This window comes from Neomonachus schauinslandi, chromosome 13 (genome assembly GCF_002201575.2).
Source record: "Neomonachus schauinslandi chromosome 13, ASM220157v2, whole genome shotgun sequence".
NCBI lineage: Eukaryota > Metazoa > Chordata > Mammalia > Carnivora > Phocidae > Neomonachus > Neomonachus schauinslandi.
The window spans coordinates 55,946,123-55,970,289 of NC_058415.1; the positions used below are offsets into that span (position 1 = coordinate 55,946,123).

Below are 24,167 nucleotides of genomic sequence, written 5' to 3' on the forward strand. Positions count from 1 at the left end.
CAGGTAGAGAACGCCTTCCTCCAAGGGCTAATGCAAGGGCTCCACGTTCCCATTTCGTGCCTCACCTGCTCCCTGGGCACGTGCACTGTACCCACAAGCAGCCTTCATGGGGCTTTTAGAATAGGTACCAGAGTCTGGTCTAATCCCCAGGCAAATCCTGACTGTGGTTAAGGCAAGAGCGGCTTCTCCTTATTACAGCAAAACACACGACCAACTGCAGAAGGCCATAGCCTCTCTGGACCAAGTTCTAACAGTCTCTAAAGGATTGGTTAAACCACCCTGCCTTCCCTGGATGTTAGGCCCATGTGTATACACCAGTAGACACTTCCCCCAACCATGACAGCTTGGGGACTGACCACCTGGCCCCTCCTCCACCAAAAGACACAGCAACAATGAGGTTGGAAACAGCAAGCCAAAGCCAAGACTCAATGAATCAGAATCTCTATGTGATGGGAGAGACAATTTTGCTCCCATACACATGCCCTGGCCCATCACAAAGACACACACACACACACACACACACACACGCCCCCTTCTCAACACCGATAGTAACCCACAGGCTCTCAAACCCACAGTTCTGGAGGTAGGGCTACAGTCAGTGGAAATGCTTGCTGAAACGCCCCTTGCATGCTTCTCTGTGCCCAATCAGACACCAAGAGAAAAGGCACAGGCCAGTGGGTGGCAGGAGAGCAGAGGAAGCTCTGGCTGGGCGGTCCTGTGGCAGGACTGACCCGCGGGCCTACGTGTGGACCCCGGGGTAGTAGACAGGCTGGCTGGGAGGTGATCCCTGGAGAATTGCTGGGATTATACAAACGCTGAGTTTGTGGAAGGCTAATATCCACTCACCCATGATTTCACAGCAGTTGGGCCTCCGCTCTTAACCATAATAATATGGTAGCCTCGAGCTTGGAGAGGGCTCTGAACAAAACCTGGACTTGAGACTTCAGCTCTTCACCCAGGGAGTAAAGGAAACGGGGCCCTTCAGGGTCAGGGAGCTGGGGTCGGGGGGTGGCTCTCTGTTTGCCAAAGTAACTGGCAAGAGTGAGTACATCCTTGGCCCCCGCTGGACTAGAACACAGGTCAGAAGCCCTAGGTTGCCTTCAGAGAGAACTGAGCGAATAGAACAGCCCAGCAGGGATTCGGGGGGAGGTGAGCACAGAGAAACAGAGTTTTTAAACTCCAGCTCCACAGGAGCCATAGTAGGATGTCCTTCTTCCCTGGATCTGAGGCCCTGAGATCTGACTTTCTGCAGGAAAACATTTTAGAAAATAAAGGGCTTCTCTTTCAGAAAGCAACTCGACCATTTATATAATGGACTAGAAACATGTTTAAATTGTTTCTGAACCCATAATTCCGTGCCAGAAAATCTAGCCTGGGGAAACGATTCTAAATGTGGAAGCAAGCAAGCACCAAATAAGCTTCTGCCTCAGGGATATGCGTTATGGTGTCACTGATACCAGCGAGAAAGTGGCAACTGTCTGAATGCCTTGTAGTAGAGGGACGGCTAAGTTCCTTACGGTAGAGCTGTGTGCTTAACGACTAGGGGAGCGCGGACGGTGGAGATTAGGAAGGCTATGAGAGAACACGGGAAGATGCTGATGACACGGAACTGAAGAAAAATGCAGGACACAAAAGGATATACACACACAGCATGAGCTCAACTGTGGCTTAATTTAAAGGCAAAGTATCTCAGACCTCTGCACGACAGGCTGGCTCCCCACAACCTCAGCATTTCCGAGCGAGCCCACAGAGACTACGACCTTGCGTGGGGACCCCGGGGCCCAGGCTCAGGTTTGATTTGGGGCGTGTGGACATTACCAGGGTGGCAGCAGTGGTGGTGGCGGCGGCGACGGCAGTCACAGCAGGAGTTAGGCCGGCACTCCTCTCTCTCTCTCTCTCTAGGAGGTGGAGGGCACAGAAGAGGAGGTAGGTGGAGAGTAAGAAGCAGATCACAGAGAGGAGCTCCTCCTTCAGCTTGCTTTGCTACAAACAGGATTAACAAGTAAAAGCAAAAGGCCCCCACTAGAAGGAAAAAAAAAGAGACAAGGATGGATGCAAGGGAGAGAGGTAAGGAAGAGAGGCAATGTCAAGGCTGTGAAGAAAAGCGGGGGAGGAGGGGCATTCTGACCCTTGTTCCAGGGCAAAGGCAAATTCCTAAGAAGCTGTCACTCCCCATCATGACATCACAGGTTTACAGGGAAAATGATGTTTCCCAGAACAATGTCCAGGGAGGCAATTCATGTCTGTGAGTACCTGTAAGGGCTCTGCCACATTCCCCAGGAGAACGGACCAAGCCACAGATAGGGAGAGGGGAAAACACACAGCAAAGGAAACGACCAGTCACTGGGACTGCACACGAGCTCTGGTGGGACACAGACTTCCCACAACACTCCTGTGCCCCAGGATCCAGAACATCCCAGTGCTCAAGGAAGGGGGTGCTGCAGGATGGGACTGGCCCTACTACTCCCGAGCCCCATTCCTGCACACATCAATCTGGGTGCTGACAGCTTCAGGAGAAAATGGAAGGCAGGGATGGGGGGATGGTGAACAAATAAGATCAACACAGAAACCAAACCAGTGGGGGCCATCGGCCCAGGCAGTTGTCCTTCTCCACAATGGGATGGACCCATGAGTCTGATTCAATCTAACTCGTCTTGGCCTCAAGTAGGAACCAGCGACTTGGGCCAGTAACAGGAATAAGTTGCTGAGGTGTGGTGACAGTACTCTCACTCACCGAGGGTACAAAGGGCTGTCTCCAAACCTGGCCATACTTGGTTCCAAACAAGCAGACTGGAACTACCTCACAACAGTGCACAGACAAGAAGGAAGAGGGAAAAAAATTCCAAAGTCAAAGAATCCTCAGGCAGGCCCCGCTCTGCTGCACCCCCAGGCTTTCAGACCAGGATTTACCTGTCAGCATGACAACTGGGCAAGCCTCCTTTTGAGGCTGTTACTCCAAAGCTGCTACTCACCTCTCATGACCCACGGGACTCAAGGTGGTGTTGCCAAGTAGATATGGAGCTGTTACCCAGTGAGGGGAACGAGTGTGTTCGGGACTGAACGTGGCAAAGCAAGGCATTCCTTAGGCCTCAGGTCATCTCTATCCAAATCCCAGCTCTGCCACCCAGCCAACATGGGGCCCCGAGCAAGCTGCTTACCTTCGTGAGCTTTCTCTCAGCAGAAACAATGAGTACCCATCTGCCTCACTGGGGGGCTGGTAGGGTCAAAATTCAAAGTGAAGACCATGAAAGAGGTTCAGTCCAAAGGACCATAAAGTCTTATGACCATCAATGACCACGGGGCTAAAGCAGGTTCTGTGCATTTTTCCTGAAAAGCAAGGTCGCCCTGAGGGCAATGTCCCAGGCAGCCTGCTCTGGTCAGGAAGGAGGAGGAAGCTTTGGAGAGAGGCCCCAGGGAAGGGCTGTGCAGGTTGGTTCCCAAGGATCATGACCTGGCCTGACTGGGAAAGGAGGCTTCACTTCCAAGAGGAACAGACCTCACCAGAGAACCAGGAGCAAGGGGTCCTGAGGATGGGTGTTCAGTAAATGGGCAGGAGTCACAGGGAGCAGCTTCTATCTCCAAACCCTGACTGAGCACTGGACTGTGCATGGAGCTATGTGGTCAGGAAGGCAGAGGGAATCAGACCTGAGGGGCCTGGGGTTTAAAGGCCACAGACCAGGGAGAACATGCACACACAGAATCAGCCCTCACCCCTCACTAGAAAGCATCGCGTGGCCTGTGGGAGAAGTTGACTCTACTGCAAGGTCTCACAGAGCTAAGGTGGGGGTGGGGAGCCGGGGGTTAAATGGTGGCTAGAAAGAAAGAACTAGGTCAAGGAACACAAGGGACAGGCACACAGGGCGGGGGGGGGTAGCATAAGCAAAGGCACAAGGAGGGGAGCCCAGAGTGTGTCTCAGTGAAGATGGAGAGTCCAGTGTGTCTGTCGTGTCGAGTGTGTCTCAAGGAGGGCTGAGGAGGAAGTGACTAGAGGTAGGTCATGGGGGGACCTAGACGGTCTTAGATACCAAGCTCGGCGCTTTGGACCCTTCAGACCCTTGGCTGTAGGCAGTGGGGACATAGTCAAGGGCCTAAAGAGTAACATGGTCAGGACTAGAAAGATCTTGGGCAGCTAGTGAGATCAGAAGCACCAGAGGATACACAAACAGAATTGGAGAGACCGGTCCCAGGCCCTGACTCAGGACAAAGGCTGCACGGTTATGACAAAACTAGCTGACCAGCTGGACCTGCATTCCTCACCCGTTTGGTAATTTTTATGCTGGTTAGCTTCACAAACATCCTCTATTTCGTATGTACGGCCTTTACTACCAGGTGGTAACCTGCCTTTCCTTCAGCCTAGGTGGTTTTACAGTTTCCTTTCCTCATTGAAGTATGAGGAGTTACAGTGCCCATCCCGCATCTGCTCTGACATCCTGGTATCCACCGCCACACCAAGTCCCCGGGGTTGGACCACAGCTGGGACATCGGTGCCACAGAGCAGCACCCTTGGCTCCAAGAGGGTGGACATGCCAGAAGCCTAATGGAAGGCTCGAACACTGGGGGGAGAGGGCAGGAGGAGTGCTGAAGACCAGAGGACTAACAGCAATCTCAGCTGGTAAAGCCTTCCCCATCCCCTCCACCCCACTTACTGTGAGATGCAAATTGTTATGGTAATTGGAGGGGCCTAAACCAAAAGGGACTGGTTAACATGGACACGGGCAGGAACCACAAAAGCTCATGAAAGCTTATCCCTGTGTGCGGAGCTTGAGACACAACCCTACTCAGAAGAAGCTGTTGGGCTTCACATGGTCCCTAAGTCCCCTGAGATTCTGTTTTCTGTCACTATCCACTATCCTCTGACCCCATTGAGGCCGTACAAATGGGAGGGAGGGTCTTGAGGCTGGTACTGAGTATGGGTGAAGCAGGAGGCAGGGAGAGCAGTAAAGAGTTCATCACTATAGCACTGGGCAGAAAAAACAGGCAGGGAGAAAGGAGGGGTGAGTGGAGAGAAGGAACGCAAATCATAGCAGGGACAGTTAATGTTTACTGAGGGTTCGCCCTGTGCCAGGCGCTTTATAGGCCCATGTGCAAATACCAAAACCTCTCCCTCCCACCAATGAGGAAACAGAGGTCTGAAGAACTCAAGCCTATGGTCACTGCGCGGGGAAGTGGCAGAGCTGGAACCCAGGCAGTCCGAGCCGGAAGCTCACTCCCAGCCCTCCTACCCAGCTGGGAGAAAGACTTTAAGGAAGGGACCAAATGGCCCAGAGGACAGAGTGAGCGCTGAGGCTGCGAGAGGGCACCAGGTAACAGGGGCTGGGCTGGAGCTGGAGCCCTCCTGTTACCTATGTGACTTCCTACCGGTCCCTTCCCCTCGCTGAGCCTTGTCTCCTCATGGGTGCGAGAGAGTAGACATTTTCATACTACCTGGGGGAAGGGAGGGGCAGAGATGGGGACAGGGTGTCCCATTCAAGTAGAATAGCACCACTGTGACCTGCTGTTGCTGGGGGTACTGCATAGTACTTTAATGGGGCAGGAGGTTCTGTGCTAGAAAACCTGTTGGAGAACCCTTGGAATAGAGGTCTCAGAGGCTCCTACTTCAAGCATTCCTTCTCTCTCATCTTAAATGGGGCAGGCAGTGAACAAAGAGTCAAGATGACAGGAGGGTGTCTGAGGCAGGGGGATGATGGGAGGCTTGAATACCTATTTACATGAGGGTCAAAGCCAGATGCTACCAATTCTCTTTCTTCCTCTTCTTTGTATAACAAGAGAGAACAGAGGAAATTCCTAATTTGCAGGTGGGGTATGCTCCAAATGTTTCTTCTTCTGCCTCTTTTCAAGGATTAGGTTTCCTCTCACCACTTTATTATGTGCTCTTTACGGATATCATACAGACGATATTCTTTACTGGAAAGGTCGAGCAAACTTCAAGTTTCTTCATGATTCGGTTATCTGGAAGTCAGATCACACTTTCCCAAAGAAATCATCAGGGTAGAGTTGGAGCAGAATAAATAAGATTAGCTGGGGGAGAGAGAGATAAGGAGGAAAAGATGTTCCTAAGGTAGAAAGGTAACCCTCAGAAAAGAAGGAAAAGATGGAGAAGCAAAAAGACATGGAAGGGGGGTGGTGAGAGAGTGATACTGACAAGACAAGACTAGAGGGAAAAAAGATGTAAATATGTTTGGAAAGCTAAAAATAAAATATTTCCGATGTTAAGTTGCAAGTGGGAAGAGATTGGGGGGGCGGTCTCAGTATCCTAGGGAAGTAAAGAGGTGGGTTGGGTGGGGGATGGAGGGGAGGGAGGTGTTGGTTTAGGCCTGCTTTCCCCCAAGTGTAATTCATAGAACGTTCATTGCTTGAGACAATTCTTGGAAAACAGATCTCCAGTCAGCCAAGCTCAGAAAACAGCGTGTACCGAGCAGTTTTGGAGGCTATAACGTACACTAGCACAAAGGCTGTGTAGGAATGAAGCCTGCTTCCCGTTGTTCAATCCAGCATTTTTCAAATGTGGCCTCAGCGCTCCATTTCGGAAAGCACACTTTGGAAGAAGCCCGGTCTTATGCAGCATCCGGTGTGAGCCAGCACGGCGGTGCCACTGTCCAGCTTGGCACCGTCTAGTTGTTCTGCCAGCTTGGATTGGGGCAGGCAGGAGCATCTAGCTGGTACAAAGTACTCCAAAACCTGTTGTATGAAACCTGGGAAATAGCTATATAAATTATGTCATAGGAATTTAAGATCACGGCTAAATTTCACTGGTCCAATATTTGTTTTGACTTTGTAATTGAACGCGGAAGTCTCCCATTCCCCTAAAATATAACATATCTCTACCTTAGCATCCTTCCCTCCAGTCTTCCCTGACCTCAGTCACCTAAATTCAAAAGCTCAGCATCACCACTAATTCTTTTACGCACTTTACTCAAGTATATATTTTAATCTAATTTATATGCTATCTAGCCCACAGTTGTCTATCCTGTGGTCAGGCCGATTTGCGGGAGGCCGTCCATGCTTTGCGTAGTAAGATCTGACAACACTGTGTCTACAGTGTATCCCTCACCTACTGGTATAATAGCTGGGAAGAGAGGAAGGCGATGAAGCTGGCATGGCTTGTTTTCAGTGATTCCCTACTGGCTCCCAGCGATGGTGGCTTCCTCTTCTAGGCGCTCACTGCCATTGTTTTAATATGCTCCTGAATCTTGCCATGATCAACATGTGTTCATTGGCATCAGACAAATGTTCCTTGATGACAAGGGTTTTCTTAAACAAATACTTGTTGGATTGAAGTGGCTTGGATTTTATAGGGCATTTACCTATTCTCTCTTACATTCTCAAATATTCTTCTAAGATGACCCACAACTGTCTGGCTGTCTTGCCTGCCGATTTTCTGAGGGCCTTGGTCTGGACTCAAACAGCCTCGAGGGGTTTGCCTGCCACCTACTCCCCCCACCTCAAACTTCAGTTCCCTTTTAACAGGACTTCCCTACCTGACAGATTCAGCTCCTGCACCTGGCCCTATCACCTCTGCTGCTTTCCTACCCCTGTGGTCAACTTTATCTCTGGGAACATGCAAAGCTCCTCTCTGCATTGAGATGCCCAGCTGAGATGCCCAGATGTCCCTCCAGCCCTTAGAACGCAGTTTATATCCTGGTTCTTCCAGGTCACTCACTGCTCTCTCCTCCCTCTGAGCTTCCAAAGCATTTGGCAGCCACCATCCAATCACGTACTATTTGGGATTATTAATAAATTATTCCCTGGAAGGGTTCCACTTGGCATTGTGAGGAAGGAAGCCTCCGGACAGACAGAACTGGGACCTTACTTCTTCAGACTCTCTCTGCAGCACTATGTCACGGCAGTGCTCAGAAATGGTCGATGGACACACTGCTATTTCCAGCTTCCCACTGGTCCCAGGAAGGCATACAAAGTCCCTCTACTTTGACGAAGCGGTCAACTACCAACAATTTTACTATCTCAAGCAGATCCACAGTTTATCTTGAAATGAAATGGACAGTGAGCCTTTTAGAATTGGGCATACTGTTCTCTTCAGATGAATTTCAATGAACTTTAGTATATAGACAGGGTAAATGTGTTATTCCACCTAGTAGATTATAAAAATATGAATTTAGGTATTTTGAAAAACTCAAAACACCAAAGTTACATTCTTAGAAAAATAATAATGCTCCTTAAACAAACTGGAAATCAGTTAAGTTATTTTTTAAAAACTGCATTCTAGATCAATCTGATTCTCCAGGTCATGCTGACATGACTTCAAGGCTGACATGTCTTCCACATTAGTTTCATAAGCACGGCTAAGCTCAACATGCATGAATCAGACATGCAGTGAGAAGCTCTCTTTTCTCAGACCCAGCCCAGGGCACATGATGCTCAGTGGCCTACTAATCAGACTTTCCCAGCTATTTTGCTAGGGGCTGGCATTCAGCCCTGATCTAAGGGTGCAATCTCCTGCAGGTGTCCCAGAAGATACAGTTAGACTGGATAATTTCGAAGCTGCCTAAAACTCTGATATTTAAATGGGTGTTTTTATTTTTTTTTAAAGGAAAATACATAGCTACCCAAAGACAGGAAATAATCAGTGCTTTACTTTGGGAGAATTAGGATTGTCATTTTCCTCTCAATTTTGCTGGAAGGGCACTTGCAGCAAAAAGAAAACAAAATACCCTAGCAATTACCCTTGCCTAAAGAGCAGACAGCAAGAAGCAAGCAAGTTGTATGGTATTTAGCTTATCTGCATTGCTTAAGGAGGATGATGGCGGCGGGGTTATAAAATGCCACATGTCTAGTATCACGTTCTCTCTCTTAACCCTCACTACTCACATACTTGCGTGCGTGTATGTGCGCACATGTGCGCAAACACACACACACTCCCTCCCTCACTCCATCTTCCCAGACCTCACCTGGTTGATAACATAGATGCCGTAGTCTAACTGCTGACGCTGTAGGATTGGGTGCAAGTAATACAGCCAGTACTTGAGGTGTTCCTGTCGGTTACGGAATGGAATAATGATGGCCACCTTGTGGGGAGAGATGCAGTTCTTGGGGGCATAGCGGCCGCCCACCTTCACCTCTGGGTTCTGTTTCTCCACAAGCTTCAGGTCCACAGGCATGTTAAACTCGATCACCATGGGGCCGACTAGAGAGGTGGAAGGAAGGAGAAGTTAGCAGGCTACAGGGTTCCCCCACGCCACAGCCTCAGAAGACATATCCTCCTGGGAGGCAGTGTGACAATGAAAAAGGCACTTACATCCAGCACTAGCACGACCAACCATCCCAGGAAACCCCTCAGGACCAGGTAAAGCCGGAGAGCTGGTCACCCTATGAAGCACTCAACTGCCCATGACCCACTCCCCCTGAGATTCTAGGTTTCTCAGCTCTAACTGGAAATGGAGTGATTGCTGCTTAGACTTCCTGAAAGGTTGTTGTAAGGATCAGAGAAAATGGATGAGAAAGAACTTTTTTAGGAATCCTGAGATTGAGACCTAACTGTGCCACCTCCCAACTGTGTGACCTTGCACAAAGGACTTCCATCGACTCTGAACCTAGCTTAGTTGGGAAAAGGTGTGTATGTGTGTGTTGGGGAGGATGGTGTTGTGGAAATCAGCCTCAAATCAGAAGGTAGCAAGAAGTGGTGTGAGTAACCCATGTCTCAGGAAGACACTTGATGCACAGATTTAAAAAAAACTCCAGGGGTAGGGACTGGAGGAACTGAGACCCAGAGCAGAGTACAGGGAAACGGAGAAGAGAAACAGCAGAAAAGAACATCAAAGAAGAATGCTTAGTAAACGTAGGTCATGGAGTAACAAAGGGGATGAATAAGAGAGGAAAAGTCAGAGAGGTCCCCCAAGTTTCTAGCCTGGAAGAATACAGCTCCAGATGAGAGAATAGTAAGAGAGCTCTTGGCTTAGAAGAAAAATCGATGAGACGTGGATGGTGGATTCTGAGGTAGTGATAGGTTAGGAGTAGGGGGAGAGGCCAAGGTCATGATCCAGATACAGACATGGAAGTCCTCGTTTCCTGAGGTGGAGCTAGGAGAGGACTGCACTCCTCAGCTAGGGACCGCCCCTCCTGTGGCATGCAAGGCAAGGGCAGGGAAAAGGTAACAGGCCCAGGAACACGCAGGAAACTGCGGACAGAGTCAATACTCAAACCCAGGGCACCTGGGTAGCTCAGTCGATTAGGTGTCTGCCTTTGGCTCAGGTCATGATCCCGGGGTCCTGGGATCGAGTCCTGAGTTGGGCTCCCTGCTCAGCGGGGAGTTTGCTTCTTCTCCCTCTGCCTCTGTCCCTTCCCCCATGCTCGTGTTCTCTCTCTCTCATGCTCTCCCTCTGAAATAAATAAATAAAATCTTAAAAAAAAAAAATACTCAAACCCAGAGCCCCAGTATTCCCTGGAGGCCAGACTTTCTCAAAGTAGGTTACAGGAAACAATAATTCCAGTAAAACGCTCAATGGAAGAACATGTCCCCTGGTCAAATAAGCATACTAAATCTTGCTTCTGAAAAGTATGAGGCACAGCAAAGGCTCTGAGAAGTTGTGCAGTCAAGAAATCCCCTTCACTTTATATAACCTACCTTTTCTCAAACTTATTTGGCCATAGAACCATTCGACCAGAGAACATATTTTCAGAATTGTTACTCTAGCATAATAAGCCAAGTAGCCACAAGAACAAAGGCAACTACAGAATAGAGGTGAGAATTCGGACCACAAACTGGGATCAAGTTCACCTGAAACATGCTCGTGAGACCCACCCGAGGCCCAGCACGCATCACTCCGTTGCCCTATTTGTTCATCAATAATATGTGGCGCTCCAAGCACCCCTTGTGCCCAGAGATCACTCACTCCCCTGAAACGAGTCCCAGAAAAGGAAGCTGTGATTCTTGCTCCTCTTGCCTGTCAGCAGGTGCAGACTCCCCATTTCCTCCTCCTCCTCAGCATCCCCTGGTACTTCTCACACCTTCCCGCCCTCCAATGCTGACTCAGTTCCACCATCATTGGACCCATTCCCATCCATTTATTTTCTTCTGAGACGCAGATATGATCATATTACTTTCCTGCTAAACAAAAACAAAAACAAAAACCTCTGAGGGCTCACAGGCCATGTAGTCTTTAAGAAGTAAGGCCAAACCACTCTGGAAAACAGTATGGAGGTTCCTCAAAAAGTTGAAAATAGAGCTACCATATGATCCAGCAATTGCACTACTGGGTATTTACCCCAAAGATACAAAAGTAGGGATCCGAAAGGGCACGTGCACCCCGATGTTTATAGCAGCAATGTCCACAATAGCCAAACTGTAGAAAGAGCCAAGATGTCCATCGACAGATGAATGGATAAAGAAGAGGTGGTATATATATACAATGGAATATTATGCAGCCATCAAAAGGAATGAGATCTTGCCATTTGCAACGACGTGGATGGAACTGGAGGGTATTATGCTGAGCGAAATAAGTCAAACAGAGAAAGACATGTATCATATGACCTCACTGATATGAGGAATTCTTTTTTTTTTTTTAAGATTTTATTTATTTATTTGAGAGAGAATGAGATAGAGAGAGAGAGCATGAGAGGGGGGAGGGTCAGAGGAAGAAGCAGACTCCCTGCTGAGCAAGGAGCCCGCTGCGGAACTCGATCCTGGGACTCCAGGATCATGACCTGAGCCGAAGGCAGTCGCTTAACCAACTGAGCCACCCAGGCACCGGATATGAGGAATTCTTAATCTCAGGAAAAAAACTGAGGGTTGCTGGAGTGGGGGGTGGGGTGGGAGGGATGGGGTGACTGGGTGATAGACACTGGGGAGGGTATGTGCTCTGGTAAGCGCTGTGAATTGTGCAAGACTGTTGAATCTCAGATCTTTACCTCTGAAACAAATAATGCAATATATGTTAAGAAAAAAAAAAAAAAAGAAGAAGGTAGCAGGAGGGGAAGAATGAAGGGGGGGAAATTGAAGGGGTAGACGAACCATGAGAGACGATGGACTCTGAAAAACAAACTGTGGGTTCTAGGGGGGGGTGGGTGGGAGGATGGGTTAGCCTCGTGGTGGGTATTGAGGAGGGCACGTTCTGCATGGAGCACTGGGTGTTATGCACAAACAATGAATCATGGAACACTACATCTAAAACTAATGATGTAATGTATGGGGATTAACATAACAATAAAAAAAAAAGAAGAAGAAGTAAGGCCAAACCTCTTAGCTTGGCACAAAGCCCTTCATCCAGTCAGCTCTACCTCCCTCCCCATTCCAATAAACCATGCCTATGTCCACACTTTTCTCTTTGCCAGAAATGCCCTTCCCTCTTTCCTCTAACAACAGACTTTTGCATTAAAAGACAGAAGGGAATCTTAAAATTAATAAAGCCCCAATCTAGCTTTGTCCTTTTGCTCTCTTCGTTACCAAAGCTCAGACAGCAGACGCCCCGGCGCAGGGGCACGGAGGCCTCACCTCACACAACTGACTCAGTTCCAACTTCTCAGGGTGCCCTTGGGTGAGGGGGTACTATGCTCCAGGACAAAGTAAGGGGTCACCTGAACCAGTTTTTCTCAAACCCATCATCAGAATCATGCGAGGCAATTCGTAAAAAATATGGAATCTCAGGCTACTCCCCTAGGGAATGAGTTGGCCAATTTGGGGAAGGACAGAGGTAAATCACAAGCAGCCCAGGTGACTGGGCAATGGGGAGCTGAATCTCTCATCTTCACGAGCTTTGGGGCTTTCGTGGAGATAGCCCTTCCCCATAAGGTCCAGTAGGCCTGGGCTGCTCGACCCTGGCAAAGCTTCTGGGAGGCCCTGCAGCCCAGTGCACTTGTGAAAAACATGAAAAGAAGATAGTCACTGGGCTCTTCTCACTTCACAGGGCCCCACAACATCTGCAACATCCCCCTGCACTTCCCTGCAGCCCCACCCTCCCTCTGGTTCTGAAGATGCTGCTAAACATAACTCCATTTTTGGGAACCCAAGAGGCATCTGGACTGTCACGCTACCAACTTGCTCATATTTTCTGAAACTAACCCAGAAGACAGGAATTCACACTTGGTCTGCCCAACCTCCCGAGAGCAGACACCTGCGGGCTAGAAAGCATCTTAGTTTTGCCCATTGGGGGGTTCCAAAAAGGCGGTCCTGAGGTAGAAGACCTGGACAGCAGAAAGGCTGCCCGGGCGCTGGTTCAGCTCCACCAGTGACTTGCTGGATGATCTTTAGGCAAGTGTCACCCACTCTCAGGATACTGGTTTCCCATCTGGAGATTGCAGGATTGGGATCCAACCGGCACCAAACGAACTCTTATTCACCCCCAATCCCATCATCACCTACGGCCAAACCTGCCTCTGCTCCAGAGTTTCCTCGGCCAAGTGACACGGCTGTCCACCAGACTGTGGGAGCTGATACCCTAGGTGGTCTATCTTCTATTCCCCCTCCCCTTCCCCAAACCCAGCACACTCATTCACACACAGGAGGCGCCAAGAGCATGTGACAATCCATGGGCACCTGCTCAAGTGCCAAACCAGACTCTTTTTTGAAGTGTTTAACGCCAACTTTTCCTATGGTATGTGTCAAAGCCACTTCCAATTTGTTTTAATCAACACTTTCTAGGCACCTACTGTGTGCCAGATTGTGTGCCCAGTGGAGGAGGGGAGGTGACCGAAGAGTCAAGACAGTTCCTGACCTCAACGAGCTCCCTGCTGAGGGGGTGGCAGAACCTAAGTGAAAACTACCCTGGTTTAAAGCTGTCTAAGGGACTCGTTCCTCCAATGGCTTCATGCAGGGCTTTATTACTCAACAGCCTCTTCTCACTCTCCTGCTCCTCTCTCGGCCCTTCTCACAACCCCCAGCATGTCTGCGACACATCCAGAGCACCCTGATCCCCAATCTTGCTATCCGTGGCAATTCTTTCCCCACCTGCTTGCTTTCTCTGAAGCCTCCACAGCCCCGAGAGCCCGGTGGCTCACGCCTGAGCTTGGTCAGTCCTTAGCAGTCGGCGGCAGCTGCAGACCTAGAGCCAAATGCCTCCTGGGTCCAGTGCCAGTCAGGAGGCCTCCCTGAGTGCCCTGCACACCCCTGCCATGCAGCAGGGGCTGTCCTCCACGGCGTGCCTGGTGCTGTCCCAGTGAGAAAATCCAGAGAGCTCGGACTCCAGGAGGGCAGTGACCAGCTCTGCCCAGAACCACAACGAACTGCTATCAGATCTCAGAGCCACTGCCAGGGGCCTCAGAGAGGGGCAAGGGGAGGAAGCAGAGGATGAGGGCTTCATGACAGTCCTCACGCTGAGCCGAGGCTCCCTTGCTGTGCGGCGCATGGCGGGTGCTACCACAGGCCCTAGGCCCCGCTGGGCTGGCTTGTGTGTTTTCTTGGCTCTGGGAGCTGGAAGCAGGGTTACGTAAGCAGCTGAGCAGATGTGAGCCTGTCCTCGGCTCCCCCCGCTAAAGCCCCGCCACGTGGGCCTCTCGGCTGGGAGTCCAGGTCACGGCCTTGCGTGTAAGGCGCTCAATAACTTCAATGTGTGAGCTCAACTCAGACAAATTCCACTGCTCCCTTGCCCGGCACGGCAAACCCAAACACACACATGCCCCTCCATCAAAGCCCGGCTAATCTAGAGTCAACCCAGCACGGACTCCCTGTCTCCCTTTCATGCTGGAGCCGCTCGTTCCTTTCACTATCCTCAGCAAAACAGGCTGGAACATCTAGTCACCGCTCCCCAGCTGACTGGCCAGTGGCGCAAGATACAATCTCTGACTTGATGCTGGGTCGTGAGACGATGTTTCACCAGCCTGTCACAAAATGGTAAAAGTAAAGACATTGTACATTGTTCTTCATTAAGCGGAAGTGTAATCAATGTATCAGAATGCCCTTTCTTCCAAAGTCAAGGGCTTCTTACTCTAAATGTTAAAATGTCCTTTGATGAAATGATCATGGTGGATTTTGAGACTGAATTGATTTATCTTAAATTCAATTTGTAAAAAATCCCATACTTGACAGCCATGGGATCTGGCTCCTAAGTTTCTTGTGAAACTTTCCTGGGTACTGAAGCTCAAACACATGGGAACTGTGAGATGCGGCAGTGCCCAGAGCTCTGTTGTCCTTGAGTTGGGGTGCCGGCCTGTCTTCCTTGGCCCACCCTCAGCCCCGACAGTGTGACATAGCGCCTCTTCAAACTATCTCCCCCTCAACCACAGCGCTGTTCACAGGCTCATGTGAGTAGGCCATTTTTCTCTGTACCAATCTCCTGAAGGCCAGATATGCGCCGGAAACCAGGTCCTACCAAATCCCCAGGCTTGAGGTGAGAGCTGTCTACAGTGGTCCCATGAACTCATGGTGCTCCTTGTGGCCCCTCAGACTAGAAATGAGAAGCACCCTCTACTGCACAGGGCCAGGCTGCTTGGTGCCAGGCAGGGGGCAGCAGGGCTGGGTGAAGAAGAGTTCTTTGCTCTTAGAGGGGAGGGAGACCAGCAAACCAGGGTGAGGATGACAGTGGTGAGAACAGCTGAAATGGCACGAAGGAAGGGGTGTTAACTCCAGTGCCAGTGAATAGAGTCAAGGAGAAAGCTGCACAGAAGCAGCTCCTCTCAGAGAGGACTCATCACGCACGAGTTGTGGCCGCTTGGCTGCCGGGGACACAGAGTATAGCAACAGATCTTACCTGAGAGGACAGTACACAGCTATGCTCCCTGCTTACCCACTACTGACACACCAACTCAGAGGCTTTCGATATGCTTCGAGGAAATGTGACGTAAGAGCAGGGGACAGAGAGCCACCAGAAGGGACTTCTCAAGTCTCATGATGACCATTACTCATTAAATTTTAAAATCAAGCTCCCAAAGGCTTCCAAAGTATTGGAAATGATTTATTTCTTAAACCAGATGTTCGTGATATTTTTCTTTATACCTTTGGGTCCATCTTTAAAATTAAACAATAACTCTTTTAAAATATAACCCAAGGAAGGAAGTGTGACCCCCTCTTTCATCCCCTTCCCAATAAGTGTCTTCCAAAATAAAGATTTCAAAACATACAATTCAGTGACTAGAAAAGAGGAATAATCTAGTGCTAACGCTGACTTGTTATGTCTCAAGCACACCATACACTCAACACAATTTCAACAGCCACTGTTCTTTCTGCCAACTCACCAACCAAGCCACTACTAGACCCCAGGGCTACGGGAACGCTTTTTCAACAGGAAAGAGAACACATTTGTGTTCTCAGAACCCTGCACTTGGGGGCACAGAAAAAAACAAAGTATTTGCTCAAAAAATAAAAGAGCCTGCCAGAGGAGGCCTGCAGAGCAGAGCCCAGGTGGCCAAGAGGAAGCTGGACTAATCGAGAACAGTGGCATCCGTTACTCCTCTCTGTGCTTAGAAGTGGCCCTGCCATGTGCCTGAACTGCCACATTTGTAGGTCTTCCAAAATATCACCTGAAAGTGACCTCACCACCAATGAACCATCCAGGTCAGTGAAACTGCCCTTTCTTGCACTCTGCTCTCTCCCCCATTAAATTCCACCAATCTTCAAACAAAGGCCAAGTATTCTTTTTTTTTTTAAGTTTATTTTTAAAGTGTTTTTTTTTTAAAGATTTTATTTATTTTTATTTGAGAGAGAGAGAATGAGAGACAGAGAGCACGAGAGGGAAGAGGGCAGAGGGAGAAGCAGACCCCCTGCTGAGCAGGGAGCCCGATGTGGGACTCGATCCCGGGACTCCAGGATCATGACCTGAGCCGAAGGCAGTCGCTTAACCAACTGAGCCACCCAGGCGCCCCTAAATTTTTTTTTTTTTAGTCATCTCTACACCCAGCGTGGGGCTCACGACCCTGAGATCAGAAGTCGCATGTTCTGACTGAGCCAGCCAGGCACCCCAAGGCCAAGTACTCTTATTTGCTACTGCACTGGCTTTCAAAATACTGGTGAGGTTTCCTTCTATTATAGAGGTTCAAACTTTGGAGTGCAAGAGCAATCATTTGGGAAAGCACATAAAACTGCAGATTCCTGGCTTCTACTCCCCAGAGCTTCCCATTTGGTAAGTCTGGGACTGAGGCCCAGGACTCTGCATTTTAACGAGCACTTTAGACAACTTTAACGCAGGTCCCTGAACTATACTTTGAGAAATGGTGGTTTACAGGTTCACCCATTAACCACTACCTCCCTCCCACCCCCATGAAGCTCTTTAAGAGTGGGTACCAAGAGAGGTGCCCGGGTGGCTCAATCGGTTGGGTGTCTGATTCTTGATTTCGGCTCAGGTCATGATCTCAGGGTGGTGAGATCACCCCGTGTTAGGCTCTGCACTCAGCGTGGAGTCTGTTTGAGGATTCTTTCTCTTCTCCTCTCCCTCTGCCCCTCCCCCCAACTCCCATGCTCGCGCGTGCTCTTTCTCCCACTCACTCTCTAAAAAAATTTTTTAAATGAAAAAGATAAAAGTTAAAAAAAGAGTGGGTACCAAGAAAAACAATCTACACTCAGGAACTACTGTACATTTCTGCTCTCTGACAATACTTAGAACAGAATGTGTTTCACTTTTGGCTTTTGCAAAGGGACAGATGTAATAACTATGTTGGGCCGTAAGGTGTGAATATCTACATTTTAACTCTTCCCCGGTCTTTAACTTTCTAAATCACATTTTCTCTTTTTCTGATTTTATTTATATCTGTCCTTTTTACAGTATGTATCCTTATAAGATACATCGAAAACCTTTGTGAAAGAGGTAAGGTAACAATGCTTCAAAGTTCAAACCAAATGTTGTCCCCTCTTCAGACCTTTCCCTGAGCCCCTGGGATGAATCAGTCCCCGCTATGCATGCCAGAGGAAACTCGACGTAAAGCTCACAAACTTTAGAAAAACTTTACAAACCAACATTACAAACTTTACAAGCCTACATTAGAGCCCTTAGGGGTGAGGGCGCCAGTCTGTCTACCTGCTCCCTCCATTAGACCCTCCTCTCCTTGAGGGCAAGGGTTGTGTCCCATTCCTTTCTGTCCTTGGGACAGTTTCTGGTAGAGTAGGATCCACAAATGTATGTTGACCCACACTGCACTTGTTAAACTATGGGTTAAGAACCAGAACTAACAGGGCAGGGAACCATCTGGCATTTGATGTTTGAGAATCTAGACATCTAGTTGTCCTAATTACACATCTATGACCAACGCAACCAAGCCCAAAAACACTCTCCTTCCTAGGCTCTAAATATGCCTTTTTTTTTTTTTATTTTATTTATTTATCAGAGAGAGAAAGAGAACACAAGGAGGGGGAGCAGCAGGCAGAGGGAGAAGCAGGCTCCCCACTGAGCAAGGAGCCCGATGCGGGACTCGATCCCAGGACCCTAAGATCATGACTTGAGCCAAAGGCAGAAACTTAACTGAATGAGCCACCCAGGCGTCCCTAAATATGCCTTTTTGTGTCCAGGGATAGCAACTGATTTGTGATCTACGGACACAGCTCCCACCCTCAATTTTAAAATAAGTTTCCTCCAGGTTCTAGGCCTATAATTTGAGACTTTGTGGCAGTGGACAACCCTAACCTAATGAAAACACTGCATTCCCTCACCTGAACCTCACACAGCCACATGAAACAGGCTCTTCACCAAATACCATTTGTTCCTTGAGAGAATAACCCAGTCTGAGGTGGGTCAAGACATCACCAGAAAAGCCCTGAGTGGTCACTCAGTCCAGGATTCAGTCACCAAGAGTACCAAGGCCTAAACCTAAGGGAACAAAGCCAATGTCAGATTCTACCACTTTGAAGGGTCAGGATCCACCTCAAACCAAAACCCTGAAGAGTCCTGGCAGATCACGGCTGAGGGACCTTAAGAATTATGTTTCAGAGGTGCCTGCCTGGCTCAGACGGTATAGCATGCGACTCTTGATCTCAGAGTTGTGAGTTCAAGCCCCACATAGAGCTTTAAAAAGTAAAATAAAATACGGCACTTGGGTGGCTCAGTCAGTTAAGCGTCTGCCTTCGGCTCAGGTCATGATCTCAGGGTCCTGGGATCGAGCCCCGCAACGGGCTCCCTCTCCCTCTCCCTCTGCTGCTCCCCCTGCTTGTGCTCTCTCCCTCTCTCTCTCTGTCAAATAAATAAATAAAATCTTTAAAAAAATAAATAAATAAAAGAGAGGAAAAAACAAATAAAAAGGTAGAAAAAAATTTTTTAAAGGATTACGTTTCAGGCCCAAGGCTGCGCATGAGGGAAAATGAAGGACAGAGGGATTGAGGCTTTCTCAAGGACACTCCTGGATTGGCAAAAAAGACCATCCTTAAGAGAATGTCAAAAATTCCAGGTAAAGGCCCTAGTCAAAAAGGTAAATGTCCATAAAAGGCTAATCTATAGAGACAAAAGTGGTTACCTGGAGCCAGGGTTTAGAAAGGAGATTAAGGGTGCCCGGGTGGCTCAGTCGGTTAAGTGTGGATCAGGTCATGATTCCAGGGTCCTGGGATCGAGCCCCGCATCAGGCTCCTTGCTCAGCGGGGAGCCTGCTTCTCCCTCTGCCTGCCGCTCCCCCTGCTTGTGCTCTCTCTTTCTGTCTCTGACAAATAAATAAATAAAATCTTAAAAAACAAAAATTAACCCTTATCTTCCCCTCATTAATCCTTTAGGGTTCTGACGTTCATGGATGTATCTACACAGTGGACAGCAAATTGCAGCACACACATCCCTCTACTCTCTCTCTGCTGTGCCCACCAAGACTGTCTCAGAATCCTTAATCTAGGGTTCCAGGGAGCCACCAACTGATCCAAGGCGGCATAAAAGTGAATCTTACTTGACTTGATTGATCTAAACCCTTCTCAAGCACATTTCTATACCATACATGGCCATGGCTCTGGAATTCAGTGGAGTAGGAGAAGCAAGGAAAGAGCACTGGGAAACCTCGGGGAGGCCCTGGGACTGGGGGTGTGGCGATACACTTCTGTCCTGGCGTGACCGAAGGAGAAAGTTTCTATCCATAGTGAAACCACAGAGATTCAGGGCCCTGAGGTCAAGAAATTGCTGGGGACCACAGGCTTTTAAAGCCCAGTAAACAGGCTTCCCAGTGTTGTTCTCCAGGGAAAATCCGTCCCAGAAGGAATTTCTGCTTTGTTTGGTCCTGGCCCAAAGGCAGATTTCCTCCTCACTCAGCTCTTCTCCCTTTGGCTTCCCTTCCTCCCTGCCTCCCTCCCTCCGCTGGAATTTGTGGAAATTCTGGAAACTGTTCCTGCCCACAGTTACCACTACCAGGAAAGGCTTGGGAAGCCAATTTGCCTGGAAATTCTGTTAGCTCCAGGAAGATCTTGGGGCATCTCTCTCATCTTAGAAATAGGGCACTTCTGCAAGAGAAGATATGAGCTTCTCAATGATTTAGGCCTGGTGTTTTATTTTATGACCTCCCCCTCCAGACTGAGGCCGTCCTCCTGCCTCTTTTGGGACTTCCGCTCTCAGCCCGGAGCCATTCACCAGTCCCCAGCAGGTAGCCCAGAGCCTGCGACTTGAGGGCTCCAGGCCTACAATGGCAGAAGCCACATCTGCCTCCATTCCTCTCCTGATTACTTTCCCCTCCTCGGGATGCTGGGGGAGAACACTTTGCTCTGCACCTTCCTAGGCCATTTGTTAGATAAGATATAAAAATGTGACACACAGGTGTAAGGAACCAAATTCAGTTTCTGAGGGAAGCAGTATGGTAGGAAGAGGCTCAAATCCCTGCTCTACCTCTGAAAAGCCACAGGCAGGTTTCATAACCTCTGAACCTTTTCAGCAATAGCATAGTGCCTAAAAGAGTAGGCCCACAGCATATATTTGCTGAATAAATCCATGACTAATATTTACATGCAGGCCTCCCTCACACTCTAAGAGGTAAAGTCATTCTTAATACAACTCAATAAGAGGCTAAGTCATCATAAAGACAGACCATTTGTTGAAAAGAATCAGCTGAGTTCAGCTATACCAGCACACTTAAAATGTGGAGGAACAAAGGGTTTTAACATAGAAAAAGAAGTGCTGGTGAGAGACTGCACAAAGAGGAAACAAAGGGTCTATATTAAAAAAAAAAAGGTAGCACAGGCAAATGAACAGATAGATGACAGATTCAGATCCAAAATCTGCAACGTTTGGGACCAGCAAGGGATTAATATTGAGGATGTATAAGGAACTTCCGCATATCATCGAGAAAAATGTAAGAACCCCACTGAGAAAAACAGGCAACTGATTATCGTGAACAAGCAATTTACCAAAGAAGAAACCCAAAAGCCATAAAGCATATGAGCACTTGTCATCAGAGAAAGGCAAGTTAAAACAAGACCTATCCCATGGGGCGCCTCGGTGGCTCAGTCGTTAAGCATCTGCCTTCGGCTCAGGTCATGATCTCAGGGTCCTGGGATCGAGCCCTTCATCGGGCTCCCTGCTCGGCCAGAAGCCTGCTTCTCCCTCTCCCTCTGCCGTTCCCCCTGCTTGTGCTCTTTCTCTCAAATAAATAAAATCTTTAAAAAAAAAACAAGACCTATCCCAGCATATAGATTCACTTGGCCAAAAATTAGGAAGCTGGTTAATGTCAAGTATTTGTTGGAAGTACAGAAACCCCCATGCACCACCAGTGGAAATGTAAATGATGGGTGGTCATTCTGGAGTGGTTATCTGGCACTCCCGCATCAATACAAATATACAGCCATAGGTCCATCAAGAACATGCAGAAGGCTGTTCCTTACAGAAGTATTTGTGAAGACAGTGTTGGGAGGCAGTGTGGGAATCTATCCTTACAGGAGAAAGAAAAATTGGGATGAACACCATGGACGCTAGATGTACACATAGCAACATGGACGGACCTTAAAAACAAGGGTGGGGGGGGCGCCTGGGTGGCTCAGTTGGTTAAGCGACTGCCTTCGGCTCAGGTCATGATCCTGGAGTCCCGGGATCGAGTCCCGCATCGGGCTCCCTGCTCAGCAGGGAGTCTGCTTCTCCCTCTGACCCTCCTCCCTCTCATGCTCTCTGTATCTCATTCTCTCTGTCTCAAATAAATAAATAAAATCTTTAAAAAAAAAAAAAAAAAAACAAGGGTGAGGGGCACCTGGGTGGCTCAGTTGGTTAAACATCTGACTCTTGGTTTGGGCTCAGGTCATGATCTCAGGGTCCTGGGATCGAGCTACGTGGGGCTCCCCGCTCAGTGGGGAGTCTGCTTGGGATTCTCTCCTCTCCCTCTGCCCCTGCCCCCACTCCTGTGCAAACGCGCTGCTCGCACACGCGCTCTCTCTCTGTCTTTCAAATGAATAAATAAATACATCTTTTTTAAAAAAAAACATTTTATTTATTTATTCATGAGAGACAGAGAGAGAGAGAGAGGCAGAGGGAGAAGCATAAATAAATACATCTTAACAAAACAAAACAAAAACAAGGGTGAATGCCTGGGGCCCAGTTCTTGGTTTCTAAATACCATTCTCTACTAAAAAGAACTAGAGCTTGTTGGAGAAGTTGCTGATTCCAGGGCTGAGTCAGGGAATGAACAAGAGGAGCCTAGATCATCTTGCTGTGCCTAAAAGAAAGTGCTCAAAGAATGATGGGATATGTCAAAAAGACACAGGAGACAGCCTGAAGGGGATTTCACTGGCCAAATCTGGAACAATCTAAGCATCAAAATAATGATAGTAAAAGATTAGGAGTTACTGAATAAAGTAAGAATCCATAAGTCTGTACTGATATATGAATTAATAGGGGAGAAGGGAAAGCTCTTCCTTACAGGAAAACACCAACTAATACAGAAGGAATGAAACACAGAAGGAATGAAAGAATGGTATCACCAACCACCATACTAAGAACTGATTCAGGGAAGAATCATCAATTGATCCTAAAAACAAGTGGATGAATGTTCAAGGAATAACTGGATATTTACATAATCTCAAGCAAATTCCTGTAAGATATTTCTTAATTAAAGGGGGTAAAATAGTAAACTTCATAATAGAGAAATAGCAAACACCACCGTAAGGGAATGATCAAAGGTCACATTGCTAGTAAGAAATAAATTGAGAGCAGGAGCCTCCCAGACATGATGCACTAAAAGAACTCAGAATCACTTGAATGGTATTCTTTTCAGAAATGTGTAACCTGAACCTCATCACAAGGAAACATCAGACAGGGGCGCCTGGGTGGCTTAGTCATTAAGCGTCTGCCTTCAGCTCAGGTCATGGTTCCAGGGTCCTAGGATCGAACCCCACATCGAGCCCCACGTCAGGCTCCCTGCTCGGCAGGAAGCCTGCTTCTCCCTCCCCCACTCCCCCTGCTTGTGTTCCCTCTCTTGCTGTGTCTCTCTGTCAAATGAATAAATAAAATCTTTTAAAAAAAAACAAACAATGGGGCGCCTGGGTGGCTCAGTCGGTTGGGCATCTGCCTTCGGTTCGGGTCGTGATCCCAGGGTCCTGGGATCGAGCCCCGCATCGGGCTCCCCGCTCAGGGGGAAGCCTGCTTCTCCCTCTCCCACTCCCCCTGCTTGTGTTCCTTCTCTTGCTGTGTCTCTCTCTGCCAAATAAATAAATAAAATCTTAAAAAAAAAAAAAATTTTATTTATTCATTTGACAGAGAGACACAGTGAGAGAGGGAACACAAGCAGGGGAGTGGGAGAGGGAGAAGCAGGCCTCCCGCCAAGCAGAGGGCCCGATGCGGGGCTCGATTCTGGGACCCTGGGATCATGACCTGAGGCAAAGACAGACGCTTAACGACTGAGCCACCCAGGCGCCCCTACATGTTGAATATTTAATGGTAAAGGAGCATAGTTCATAATCTATCACACACATATATACATGAATAAAGAGAAAGAAGAGGGAAAAAAGGCAACTATAGTAAAAGGTTAATATTTGGGGAATTTAGGGGAACCCAGAGGATATCCAGAAATTCTCTGTGTAATTCTAGCAACTTTTCTGTAAGTTTGAAGTTATGTCAAGCTTTTTAAAAATTAAAACAAAAGCAGACCTGGGTGAAAAAAATTAGAATCAGAATAAACTATAAAATAATACCATTTACGTAAGTTAAAAATACAGGTACAGCCAACAGGCACATGAAAAGATGCTAAATATCACTCACTCATCATCAGGGAAATACAAATCAAAATGACAATGAGATATCACCTCACATCTGTCAGAATGGCTAAAATCAACAACACAAGAAACAACAGGTGTTGGTGACGATATGGAGAAAGGGGAACCCTCTTGCCCTGTTTGTAGGAATGCAAACTGGTGC

At 48.2% G+C, this 24,167-nt stretch overlaps 1 protein-coding gene across 2 annotated transcripts in view; it reads right to left on the bottom strand.

Annotated features, from left to right (window-relative positions):
• Nucleotides 1–24,167, bottom strand: part of B4GALT1 (beta-1,4-galactosyltransferase 1) — a 54,486-nt gene that overhangs the window by 13,637 nt on the left and 16,682 nt on the right. For both annotated transcript variants that reach the window (XM_044920566.1, XM_021691376.1), the window contains exon 2: nt 8,907–9,142. In XM_044920566.1, the coding sequence (XP_044776501.1) occupies nt 8,907–9,142 (236 nt within the window). The remainder of the gene's footprint in view (nt 1–8,906; nt 9,143–24,167) is intronic.